This window comes from Phaseolus vulgaris, chromosome 1, assembly GCF_051622355.1.
Source record: "Phaseolus vulgaris cultivar YP4 chromosome 1, ASM5162235v1, whole genome shotgun sequence".
Taxonomy (NCBI): Eukaryota; Viridiplantae; Streptophyta; class Magnoliopsida; order Fabales; family Fabaceae; genus Phaseolus; species Phaseolus vulgaris.
Genome location: NC_143498.1, coordinates 51,400,937 through 51,414,964, shown reverse-complemented (window position 1 = coordinate 51,414,964; position 14,028 = coordinate 51,400,937). Strand labels below are relative to the sequence as shown.

The 14,028-nt window shown below is 32.4% G+C and overlaps 2 protein-coding genes across 2 annotated transcripts; both read right to left on the bottom strand.

Annotated features, from left to right (window-relative positions):
* Positions 1 to 1,687: 1,687 nt before the first annotated feature.
* LOC150029688 (ubiquitin carboxyl-terminal hydrolase-like protein) lies at positions 1,688 to 2,816 on the bottom strand. Its single transcript, XM_090293610.1, has one exon. The coding sequence runs from the start codon at positions 2,534 to 2,536 to the stop codon at positions 2,090 to 2,092; it is 447 nt and encodes a 148-aa protein (XP_090149736.1). The 5' UTR covers positions 2,537 to 2,816; the 3' UTR covers positions 1,688 to 2,089.
* Positions 2,817 to 7,651: 4,835 nt separating this feature from the next.
* On the bottom strand, positions 7,652 to 13,617 carry LOC137814867 (Translation initiation factor 2, small GTP-binding protein). The gene is made up of 8 exons (XM_068617794.2): positions 13,477 to 13,617; positions 12,336 to 12,376; positions 12,051 to 12,171; positions 11,889 to 11,955; positions 10,797 to 11,118; positions 9,149 to 10,189; positions 8,491 to 8,640; positions 7,652 to 8,386 (listed from the first exon to the last, which is right to left on the bottom strand). The coding sequence occupies exons 2-8, from the start codon at positions 12,360 to 12,362 to the stop codon at positions 7,955 to 7,957; spliced, it is 2,160 nt and encodes a 719-aa protein (XP_068473895.1). The 5' UTR covers positions 12,363 to 12,376; positions 13,477 to 13,617; the 3' UTR covers positions 7,652 to 7,954.
* Positions 13,618 to 14,028: the final 411 nt, after the last annotated feature.

Sequence of the window (14,028 nt, the reverse complement as noted above, 5' to 3'; positions counted from 1 at the left end):
AAAACCAAATTAACCACATACCCCCCACAATAATCGTGCTACATGAAACTATCCATGCCTATAAAGTAATCGCGTGACACGAGATGTTGATATTTTTATTTTACCATTTGTTACAAAATTAGCAAATCATCAATCACAAGTCATCTTTTCAGGTAAGAGACCTTGTTTGCAGTTACCTTTCTTTGTCCTTGCCAAATATTATAAAGCATCAATTTCTCTTTCATCCATTACAGTGCTCATTCTTTAATTCAAGAAAATCAAAATCTAGACAATTAAATTTTCAATAAAAGCAAAAAAAGATAAAATAAAAGCTAGAGAAACAAATTTCAGTTAAAGCGAAGTAGTGAGGCGAACATCCATCCTTCCTCCCCCAAATAAATAAATATGAGTACATTACAGGGCACCAGCCTCTGACTTAGTGATGAGAATGAAATAGATGCCAGAAAAAATAGTGACCAGGATGAAATATATGCCACCAACAAACACTAGAAAAAGAAATCAACAAACAAAACTACCTCTTTCTTCTTCTTTATCTTGGTTTTCTTGTTTTCTATCTCATCAAGAATGTTTAAAACTAAAATATAAGTTATATAAGGAATTTCCAGCCTTGCTATGAGTCAAAGATACAAGTCTCGGCCAAGATGAAGGTTTACCTCCCATGGTTTCCACTACGAAGTTTGGGACCATAAGTAGACCTAGATCACACGTCTAACAGAATAACTCTCATCAGCTGGACCATAGTAAAATGTGTTCCTTGAACTCAGGTTTCGTACAGAAGCCACTGGATCACCACCACAACGCCTTACCAAACCTCACTTTCAATTTCTTTAGTCAACATGGAAATGGCATGGCGCTACACAAACAAAACCACAAAAGAAAAGGGTTTCCGTCCTGCATGATGAAAAATCCCATAAAGACTGCTATAAAGTGCTATGACTTTGCTTTTGGCTGGGAGTAAATTGAAGCAAAGAATTTTTCTGGCAAAAACTAAATTTTCTTGCAATGAAGTAACAAAGTTATATATTCGTAATAGAAAATGTCTGAAAAAACCTTCGTAACATTGGAAGTAATTTGAAACAACAATAAAAATGTTAATTGAACCCATTAATTAGAAATGTTCACTATTGAAATCCCTTGAAATTGGATTTTAAGCATCCAACTGAAAAAGAAGAGGGCATAAAATTGTTGAATGTAGAAAAGATCTTGGAGGGAACCAAAGATAACTCAACAACTAGAAAGGAAAGATTGAAATGCATACTGATTATGCATATTGCTTATCATGGAAATGGCAGCAGCCTAGGAAAAATGAGTGACAAACATATGAAGTGTATTAAAATACTTCATCGACAAACATATGCAGACCAATATATTATTATCTTACAAAATTTTCCAGACTTAAAATACAAAATGACTTCTAAATTGTGTTCTCCGAAATTTTCCAATTATATGCAGACTCAAGAATGGGAACCCTTGTCATTTCCAAATATAATCGAATACATACGAGGACGTGAATTACCAAAAAAATCAGAGCAACTGATGTTCAGAACAACAATTTATGTTCAGGTTGCGATGCAAAAAAAATTCCATAAATTGCAACCACTGAAAAGACCTCTAAAACAAGCCAAATAAAAAATTTGTATGCACGAGGAAACCAATCAAACAGTGCCTGCCGACAGCTAGAAAAAGATTATGAAAATAAAAAATTTCTGTATTGATATGTACACCACTTCTCCAAATAGGGACAAGTACAAACTCCAGAACATCAAAGAATCCAATTTTCACCAACCTCTCCAACAGCAGCGCCTGATCAAGCAACCTTCCATTCTCTTGAACCGTAATCATTGAATTGCAGCAAGTTTCCTATCTATAACTTACACCACATTGCTCTAAATGAACAAAAATGCAAATGAGGGCCTCACATTACACTGCTCCAGCCTCTCACGTCAAATCTCTACCACTATTATTGAACATCCAATCACCTCCCTTACGAGCCATCATAATGTCACAATTTCATTATTTTACTTACACCGTTTCAAATTGAGCAGATTATCCTAAAACCCAATCGAACGCAAGCAATCTGCAACAGTAACTAATCCAAGTGAGTGTTGCATTCTTTGGAATAGAAATCATTCTTATCCATCACAGTTCTCAACATGGCATGAGTGAAATTAGGGTCATTGGGATCACTCGTGGGAGACTCATTAGGTGATTCCAACACTTTGGGCCGCGAAAAACAAAACCTGCACCCACTCCCTCTCCTTCTTCTTCCACTACCGTCACCATCAACAACAATCACCTTACCCTCTTCGCTCCCCGGACGCGATTTCGCAGAAAGACTCTTTCTGTTGCCGCCTCTGCGTATTTGCTTCTTCGCTTTCGCGAATTGATGCACAACCCCCTTCCCAAAACCACTACCCTTTCGTCTCCTGCGAAGTTGACTCTTCCCAATTTCAGAATCGTCGTCGCTGCCTCCTTCGTAACCGTGACGATCGGCGTCCGAGAACGAAATCCCCTCCTGCTCGGAACAACCAGACATCAATTCCAACCGCGCTTGTTTCTCGGTGGCAGCAGCGAATTAGGTCACGCAAATTAGGATTCTGAACTATCATCAAAGTTGAATTTGGGTAATAATAATATGAAATAATGAACAGTTAAGAGGAGAGAGAAATATGGTGTGAAATTGGGCAAAACACATATATAAACTGGTTCATTTGATTTTGATTTAAATTTCAACCTTTTCTTCATATATACTATGTGTGATGTGTTTCACAAACTGCTTCATTTCATTTCATTTCACTTGATTTGAATTGAATGTGCAAAATCCTTCCTTAATTTTTACGACTCCTAGTAATGTAGAACAGAGTCCACGTGTTAGATGTTAGGATTAGGTAATCCAACAGTACCCTCTTTCTGGTTTGTGCTGTCTGTGTCACACATAATGGTTTTTGGGACCAAATAAACCTTTTTTTTCTCAAGAGTTTAAGATCCACTCAACACAACCACCGTCCTAATACAAGAAAATTGAAAAAACGTGTATTTTAGAAGGATACTCAATATTTTAATAAATATGAAGTTGTGAAATTCAATTTTTTGTGCCCACTCCTAGCAAAGGGATCGCCCTACCCCGGGTTGTGTTCAAATATTTTCAAACATTACGAACAAAATTTATATTTGAACTATATTCTAATATAATATATTAACGTTCACTTTATTTTTTTTATGACACTCATAATATAAGTTCATCATGCACATGAAAACTTATTCACAACAAACACATATATACATAAACTCTTATTCTTTCACTCTTTAAAAAACTTAGTGTTAGAAAAATGATTGTGTCCTAGACAACTTGTGAAATAGAGTATTTTATTTGTATATCTTTCTTATATGAAGTTAGATACTAAAAGTAAAAGAGTTTTCATACTTGTTCTTATAAAGCTAGGACCTTGCAAAATACTTTTTTTTGTTGCGGTCTTCTCGTGTCTTCTATCTCTCGGTTGGACTCTGATCTAAACACGATGGAGGGTGTGCTTGCGAAGACACTCCGACGATCAAGTCAGTTCGAGAGTTAAGTATCAGAGGAGTAGGGAGTGAATAGTTATCTCGAGTGTTGTGTCTCTCCCTCTATTTATACTACTATGGATGGACCCTGACTATTGTGGGTTTGCACTTGAGTCCAGTTGGAGGCCCAATTGCACCTTAATCATGTTTTGCGCTTAACCTAGTTTGTTTTTGTCTAATTACGTGTTTGGTTGTTAACTTTGTCGGCTAGTCGGCTTCTCGGCCATTCGATAATAAAATACTCATTTATTATAAATGATAAATTATTATCTTGAACTTTGTATACTTAATTTCAGAAAATGTTATTTACTCAAAGGAGAGTTTAGTGCATAACTTTGGTAAGTAAAGTTGTTAAAGATAGTGAGCCAATCAAGTTCACCTTCAAGGACTACAAAAGTTTACTCACCATTCCATGGTAAATTTCTTTTAAAAAAAATTATGTACAACTCAACAAATGAGGTAGAGAAATATCTTTTGGATTTCTCCATTCAAGATCAAGCTTTAAGGTGGATATGTTTATTGACTTTTGACATTGTTTATATTTTATTTAAATATTTAGAATTATAATTTAGTGTTTGCATTTTATATTTATTTATGTGATATTTAGAATTATCATTTACAACTATTATTAATGTATATTAAATAATGCCTGGATCATTAAATGCATATCAATTGATGTTTTTTTTATTGTTATCCTAGTAAATTATAACTTGGTTCTAATTTTTATATTAGAAAATAGTATATTGAAAAAGAAGAAAAAAACAAACAAAAAATATATTTTTTAAAAAACTAAGTGAAACAACCTATTTCACCAAATCATAGATCAGGGAACAACTCTACTCAAAAGTAGACTTGTATATTTGTGTAAGTTATAATTAAATTAAAAAAATTGTATGTAAATATTTATTACAACCATTTTCATTTACATTGGGAACGTTTTCCATTTATATTGGAGAATTGAACATAATCCTTATTAAAAGTGAATAGATATATTTTTTATTAGTTATACAATATTTACTTTTAATAACAGTAATTATAAATGTTATTAATAATATTTGATCACTATTACATGCGTGCAAAATAATTAATTTCTTAATATAATCTATTTCTTTTTAATATGATATTAAATATTAATATTTCTCTGGGACCTTCCGTTTAGGAGGAAAAGAGCAAGATAATGTTCACTGAAAATTAAACTTGTTTCGTGATTAATACAATATTTTTCTTTCACTTTAAATATTCGAAGCGATTTGAGTCAATGTAGAAAATATTCATTTAAAAAAATATTTTTGTAAAACTAATTTTTTGTTGAAATTAACTTAAAAATCGGGTTAATTTGATTGTATAATTAAGTTAATAACAAAATATAATATAATTCTTTATGTAATATAAAACCTATTTTAAAGTACTTTAAGTCAAAATTGATTATAGATCAATAATCAATTCTTCAATATCAAATTAAACACGCAATCATGTCAATTAATATTAATTAGCCTACAATTCTACATTCAATCAAACAGGAACTTAGAAATAATAATATATTTGGTATAAAAATATAATTTTTCAAAATTTAAAATTTAAAATATTTTTTTTATATTTTATATTTATTAAAATAATATTTTAAGGAACATTATTTCTGGATTTTTTACCTATCTTCAGTAAATTATTCTGGTTGAGGAAAATATCTATTTTTCTAAAATGAGAGAAAAACTTTAATATAGAAAATATTTCACGACACTACAAGACAACCATGAAATTAAATTATAATTAATTTTAGATATCAAAATAATTAGTTATTATTAGACTAAATCAGATACCATTTTAGATACTAAAAATTTATTGGTATCTAAAATTATTTATATTATTAATAAAAAATTATAAAGTAACTTTTAAATAGATATCTAACCATTAACTATCAAGATTTTAATTACTAATATTCTAGATTCTAAATTAGTCTTTAAAAGACTAATTGAGACCAATTTAGAATCTAAAATATCAGTAGCTAAAATCTTGATAAATACTAATTCAAAAATTATTTTGTAATTTTTTTATTAATAATAGAAACCACCTTAAATACAAATAATTTTGTAATATGTAAAATAATATATAATTTAGTTAATATAGTGATTAATTATTTTTTTTCTAGATTTAATTGTTATTTAATGAATTTCTTCTACTGCGATATTAAATTATTTTAAATATAATGTTGTTTTTATTAGTTTATTTTATATATAACTATAAATTTCTGAAATATTTGCTCCTTTCTTTTGTAGGGACAGTCTAAAGTATTTGCTACATGCATTAAACCAGAGAAAAAAAAAATGATAGCAAAAAACAAAACAAAAAACTGATAAAGTAGCTAACTTAATTAACGAATGTACTTTCCTCTATGGTTATTAATTCTATATTACAAAATTGTTAATGTTATTGATGCATGTTTGCATTTTGCACAATAAATATAAATATTTCTGGCAAAAACTATTTTTTTTTAAAAGACAAAGTACCAATCATTATAAAAGGGGAAAACTGCATGCTTTATAATTTGTAATGCTTGTATTCTTTAAATGTCGTCAATTTTATTTGAATATTAATCTTTAATAAATGATAAACTTTACTCTCTCAACATACATTTATTGTATATCTTCTTATATTTTACATATTATCAGTTTATTTTAAAGATATATTTTATCCTAAAAGTTAAAGTATATTTTAATATGCCTATGATATATACTTTTTATACTTTGCATGTCAATTGGATAGTTTAACAAATTATAATTAAATATCATAAATCAAATTTAAACGTATATTTTATTTTTAAAACTGATATACAATTGTAAGAAGAATATGACACAAGTTCTTATACTTTTAATATCAACCGATCACTTTAAGTATTTAACTTATACTTTAATTATAATATAATTTATATATTTAAATTTATTTATTTATTGTAAATTTTAATTTTATAGAATAAACATTTACCTTTTATAATTCACAAGTTAAAATACCTTATATATTAAAAATGATAAAATATCTTAAATAACCTTACGATTTCAGAACATTTGAAACGAAAATAAATTAAAAAAGTAAATTAATGTAAATTGGACCCATTTAAATTTCTTGAAATCGGAATTTAAATTTTTAAATTTTATGATTAATGAACAAAAGAAAGCATAAAATTGTACACACATACAAATATAACTTTTTTGGAAATAATTCATTCGCAAATGCATACTTTCAGTTACTTGTCGGAAATATCCATTTTTGTCAAGGGCCCATACTATAGGCCTATCAAGTAAAACAACAATCCGCCTTAGTAGACGGTTTCTTCATGTGCCTCCATATATTATTCTTTCATCCCCATAAATTTTCGTATTTCTTAAAATATTCTTCTGTAATATTTCAGATTATATAATTTAGAAGTTATTTTTCAAATTTATAATTAACTTGTGAAAGTTTTTTCTTCAAATGCATGATTAATTTTTAAATTGTATAATTTGGAAGTTTTTTATAATTTCTAAGTAATTCAGAAGTTTTTTTTCAAACGTGTGTCTGGATTACATAATCTAGAAACTACTCTATGGAAGTGACAAAAAAAAAATAATTTTTTTTTTATATTTTCTATAGGGTGGCAAAAGAATTTATGGAGTTGAAGGAAGAAACAGTCACCTTAGTATTACCATAAAAGCCCAGGTAGCACAAAAAGATATTGAATGTTTCTAATCAAAATGCAATCAAACATAAAATTTGTGGCCACTCAACACAGGGAAAATGAGAGATTTAATTGAGTTGAACAATTTTTTTATATTATTTGAATATTTATTAGACATATGAAGATGTTTTCTTCCTTTTTTGTAATTAACTTTTGAAATTATTATTACCTAAGAACTTAATGCTGTTGTTTTGTTTCATTTCTTTTTGTGCCCAAAAAACTATTTAGGTCCGCTTCCACTTTACAGGTAACACCCAAAAGCATAAAAACCAAAAAATTGAAAAATTACTTAATTAAAATAACAATATGCTTTATTCAATTTGTATTATTATTATTACTTGCACATAACAAGATAGTTATTGGTTCTAATAAATCAGACGATGAAAATAAAAATATTTCCTTTAACTTAAATGGTACAGCTGAAGTCATTCAATTCAAGGAATAATGAGATGTAAGTGAGTACAGCTTATAGTCCAAAAACACGTATTATTATTATTATACGTGCTAAACACGTCAAAAAACCTAGTACATTAATCCTTTCAAATTGTGCCTCAAATTTAATTACACTTTCTTTTGGTACAACAAAGAATAATTACTCTAACTTCCCATATGGAGTTATTTTGCTGGCTCAGTGTAATGTATCACAAAAATGCGCTTTGATGATTTCTCAACTAACTTACTTGATCAGCACTCGATTCGAACAGCACCACTCTCTGACTTAATGAACTTTGGCTTCCTTACAACTTGTTCCAAGCACTGAATAACATCTCCAATCTGGAAATCATACCAATTGTTAATTACTACTCCACACTCACTCCCCTTTTTCACAGTATCCACATCCTGCTTTTCCCGCTTAAGAGACGTACATTGTCCTTCAAACACGACTTCCCCACTCCTCAGAAGCCTCATGGCTGCTGATCTTGTCACAGAACCATCAATAACACGACAACCAGCTATCTTCACATCAGGACCCTTGGACTTGCTCCCTTTGATTTCAAAGATGTTGAGCACTTCTGCCTGTCCAGCAACCTGGGTTTCAGAAGTCCCAGGGGCCTTCTCTATTATCAATTTGCCTATTTCCTCCAAGAGGTGGTAAATTACACGGTGCAGAATTATCTACAACAAAACCATATAGATGTCAACTTGAAGCCAAAGGTTCTTGTCAGAATCTCTAGCATGCAGTATACTTAATATGAGCATAAGTTTAATAGTTAAAATACCTTGATACTGGCACGAGTTGCTGCCTGACTTAGAGCAGTAGGAGGACTTTTGACATTGAATCCAACTATGCAAGCACCGCAAGCTTGTGCTAAGTCCACATCAGATTGAGAAAGTGGCCCAACGCCAACATGGACAACATTCACCAAAACCTAGCAATTAAATTAAAGAATTTCAACAACCAACTTAAAAGTTCATGATAACTGCAGTATGTTGTTGGTTGTCACAAAGCTTGATTCAAGCATGAATGCCACATCTGAATTAGAAAGAAAAAAAACATGTATGCCAGACCTGGTAATAATTAAAAGCAAATCATTCCAAATTGTCCAAAATATATTGTGAATGATAAACTGGAACTGGTTAATAGTTATTAAATATATTTTTAAAACTGATTACTCTACTGACTTACCTTTTCATATGTCATTTTCATTTCCACCAAACAAACGTTATTAAGTGGGTTAAATGATGGCATGCATAACTAATATATCAAGTCATAAATCATATCTTGTCGTAACCAAGCATTTCACCCATATATAAAAACATAAACTGTTTTCTTTGCCACCACTCTGCCTGTGTATAAAAGGTGAAACGCTTGCATCTATAAACACTAGCATGTGCAAGCAAAAAATAGTTTACTATAAAACTATAATATTCACAAACCTGAGCACTGTTTAAAGTTTTCAATGCATCAGTGACAGCTTGAACAGTTCCCTGAACATCTGCTTTTACTATCACTGGCAGTTCAACCCTCAGTGGAACCTCCATGGAATCATCTGAAGTAGTTGGTTTGTCCTCTATCATCTTATTCTTTAGCCTGTTTTCCTCATATTTCCTTTGCCTACCAGAACTAAGCATTCTTGCTCGCTCCTCAGAATGAACAACAATAACATCATCACCAGCCATTGGCAACCCTCGGAGCCCTTCGATCTCAACAGGCATAGCAGGTGTTGCTCGTTGAGTTAACTTCCCTGCCATATCTTTAACAGCCCTTATTCTTCCCCATTGTGAGCCTACAACGACATGCTGACCACAAACTAGAGTCCCTGCCTTTACTATAGTAGTTACCAATGGACCCCGTCCCTTGTCAAGTCTTGCTTCCACCACATATGCTTGAGCAGGCCCATCAATTCGTGCTTTAAGATCCATCATATCCGCCTGAAGTAGTAAGGCTTCCTCTAGGTTATCCAGTCCAATTTTTTTAGTTGCTGAAACTTCAACAACCTGAATATCCCCACCCATCTCCTCCAGCAGCAAGCCCTCTGAAGCAAGCTGCAGTTTAACTTTTTCAGGATTTGCACCTGGTTTATCACATTTATTAATTGCAACTACAATTGGAACATTAGCTGCTTTCGCATGGGACATAGCTTCAAGTGTTTGAGGCATGACACCATCATCTGCAGCAACAACCAGCACCACTATATCTGTAACTGCTGCACCTCTTGCCCGCATTGCACTAAATGCAGCATGACCAGGAGTATCAAGAAATGTGATTGATGCTCCCGATGGCATGACCACAACAAAAGCACCTAGATGTTGTGTTATGCCACCAGCCTCCCTGGCTGCCACTGATGTTTGACGCAAGGCGTCAAGAAGAGATGTTTTACCATGATCAACATGACCCATCACTGTTACAACAGCAGAACGAGGTAAGATTTCAGAACCTTCAGCTGAATGTAGTCTCTTAACATTGATGCCAGCCTCCTGCAGCAGCAAGGAACTAATTAAGTGAATAAATAACAAAAAAGAGAAACAAAATCGTTCATCACGTGACAAATTTTGAGGGGGGGAAAGGAGGGTGAAGACATGCAATACCCATAATGGATGTAAAAAAAAAATCTTGTATGAATAACTTAGTATAATGCCTCAATCATGGTTTTAAGTAAAATATTTTTCCAAATCTACCCATACTTTAGGCCAAGTCTTTTTTCGGTTACTTCCCTTTATTTTTTCTATGCATGCTGTATCCTTTAGCAGAAGGGGAGGTGCACAAAACAGCCCAATTCCAACTAATTTCAAGAAAAACACTTCATAAAGCTCCCTAAACTCCACCAAAACTTCACAATTAGATTTTAGATTTTATTCAAAATTCAAATCACTAAAACACTACAAAAGCTAACTCCAAATCTCATATGTCGAGCAATAAATTAAGTCAAACAAGAGCTACTTTCAATTTATTCATAACAAGTTGTCATTAAATGAGATATGACAAGGATAGACAAACAAGTATTGGGATCAAAAGAAGGTAGTCCGTACTAGTTCCTAATATTCACTGGTTAAAAGCCATTTGTCACTAAGAAGGAGAAAATACCATTGCGGCCAATTCAGCAACATCCATGCTGAGAAGCTCAAACTCTGATTCAACCTTTTCACCAACATTAGTGAGGATGTCCTGCAAAGAAGATACTGATTTTCCAGTGCGCTTTGCCAGTTCAACAAGGGTCATGCCTTCAAATATTTCTACTGTTTTATCAGGATTTGGTTTTTTAGCGGTGACATTAGAATGGCCATAAGGAGCTTTAACAGGTGTCTGGTTCCTATCATCCCTTCTCACATATTTCACCCTCTTTGGGGTCTTCAGACCTAATGGTCCATCACTTCTTGCCCAGACTTGTGAACTAGCATGGAAGCACCTATAAATATAATCAAAACACCTCACTTCTGGGCCTTTTCTATTTCATTTAAGCAACTTTTGCATAAGAGTCAAGTACTAAATCTCCATACAGTTCAGGATTTCAACTAAGTTCATTTCTTTATTTTTAGTAAAATAAAATAAGTTCTACCTAAGGCATTTTCATCTACATGTGAAGATGATTAATAAAAATCAGGATTATTTTATAATAGGATTGCTAGCATATTACTAACAAAACAATCAAAGCCCATCTAGAACTCTCTTGACACCTATTAATGCTAGTTATGTCATTTTTTTAAAATGAGATTAAGAACATAATACTACGAAAATTTTGCTCCAGCATTGACTAATCAAAGATCAATGAAGTATTTTTTCCTCTACTAGTAATTATGTCAAATCTCACAATCAAAAATCAGTAAAGTAAATTTACCATCTATATTCAATTTCAAAAACATCACAATTAATGAAATGATTTCTCATTGATGACACACCTGTATGGAATGGTGGTACCACATTGGAATAAACCCATATTATCACCGATGCAGCACTACTTATGTACTCAGAATAGTTCTGATAAATTTAGGCTTCATAAATATACCCTCACATAGTTGGCTTTATGCACACTCATATATTCACATATTTGGAAGCTGAACTCAGTCTCCTATTCCAATCACTATGCATAGGCCCATTTTGTTATCATCGTTATCTCACCTAAATGTTAACTCTATCAATGGTTCGTTTTGAAACATGAAAATTGAAATGTCATTTTACCGTATTCCACATTCTTTAGTCTCAGTGCCCAAACTAGCCACGCCCTGAGATGATTGGTTGATGAAATCTGCATCGTGTAGTTAAAGGAATTAGTGATTAGCAGAGTGTGTACAGTATAAGGACAAGAAAAACAATATTAAAAGCACACAGCGTGTCAATTACCTGTCAAGCATTTTGCCGATGCATAAACAGATTGTGCAGCAAAGGTGGATGCAAAATTTGATCCTGTCACATGCCTAAATGGCGTTGCAGTCAAAGCTCTAGTAAAATTCATATATATTCTCTGCATTCACGTAACAAAAACGAACATTATCAGAAACTGAGTGAGCTATAACATAGTAACTTATACAGGAAAAGTTCAATCACTAGCAACCTGGACAATTGTCACATTTAATGAAAATTTTTTATAAAAATAAATTTTGCATATGCATATAAAAGTCAACTCACCTTCTTTCCAAGCTCGCGCCACGCCATTCATATGCATATAACTGCAAAATTATGCCTAATGCAAATTATTCACACAAAAATGGACAGGGGAAGTGGTAGAAGTAATCAAAAGCTCATAAATGGTGAATTATTCATGTCCAGTATAGCCACAAAAAATTGAACATTTCAGATTGTACAAAAGAGTTAGGATAATGATCAGGAAAGACAAATAATATTAAAATAAATGCATAAAGGGGGTCAAAAACCACTATACATTATAGAGGTTTTTCGAGTAACTAAAAATTTCAGTTTCTGTACAAGATTTAGCAAATCAATTTGACAAAGGCATTCAAGGAAACCAAGATCACCACTACACTTTTTAAATTGACTATTACAGTTGACACAGGCAGCGGTCAAATTGCATTTAGTCAATTTTACCGATAAAAAAATACCCTGTTGGGAGTCAATTTTGTAATTTAACATGTTCTAATACCCTCTTCGCAACACCACAGTTGTCAGACATGAGTACTAACAAGGAAGCTCATCTGTTGTAACTTGTGAAGGGTAAACTCCTCGTTCCAGAAGAAGCTGGAGCTTGGGGTGAGAGCTCAACAGCTATACAACAAATCCAAAACCAAGGGTACCAAGCAAGTGGATGACCAGAATGTTTATTGGATGGACCAAAATAACATTATTGACCCATTCAGAAAAATATTTCAAAAAAAGGAAAAAAAAAAAATCAACCCTTGTCCCCTTTAATAATGGATGGATTCACGGATACCCAGTCCACCAATCAAACAATTTTACAAAAGGGAAATCCAAGCACCCCAATCCACCCATTAGCTATCATGGCATTGTTCAACTTTTTTCTTTTTCTTCTTGTCATTTTTTTTTTGCTACAGCTTGTGTGATCTAATTTCAACTTAAATTGATAAAATAGGATGGAAAAATATATATGGAGAAAAGTAGTGGTGATATAATAGAATATGATGGAAGCACAGGGAAAAAGGGAAGGAACAGAATTAAAGCATAGAGTGCATAGCTAGGGTGAGAGTGCGAGTGCAGAACTAGAACAGCAATCGTAAGGTTAATGGATTAAAGAGTGAAGATAAGAGTGACGAAGAATTGGCTTATTGATAAGATGAACAGAGAGAAACAAAACCTTTGAGAAAAGCGATTGGTGTGATTTACAAAACCCACGATTGCCCAGTGAGGTGATGTTGAGGAACAACAACGGCCATTACCACCGCCATAGGCTTAGCATAGCCACTCTTTCCCAAAAACCACTAACTTTAAAATTATTAACTTCTTTAAGGGTCGCTGTAATGTGATACAAGCCCGTATGGAAGATACCACAAAAGCCCAATTAGCTTCTCCCCACCAGGAAGCCCATATAACAATGGGTATTTCTAAATGAACCCTACATTTTTCTTTTTCAACCCCTACATTTTTCCTCTACCCTCGATAGTTTTGAGTGATTATGGAATAGGGGTTCGTAAGCAAAACGTGTTTCCAGAATAATGGTTCCATAAGCAAAGTGTGTTTCTAGAATAGGAAATCCGGAAGACGAAAAACCATTTCAGAATATTTATTCTGAAACATATTTTTTTTTAATTTTCAAAATGATAAATCTGGAATTCGTGTTTCGGAAAGTATATTTCATAAATAATTTGGAAGTAATTTTTAAAAGGGGTAAAATGGTTTTTTTTTAAAA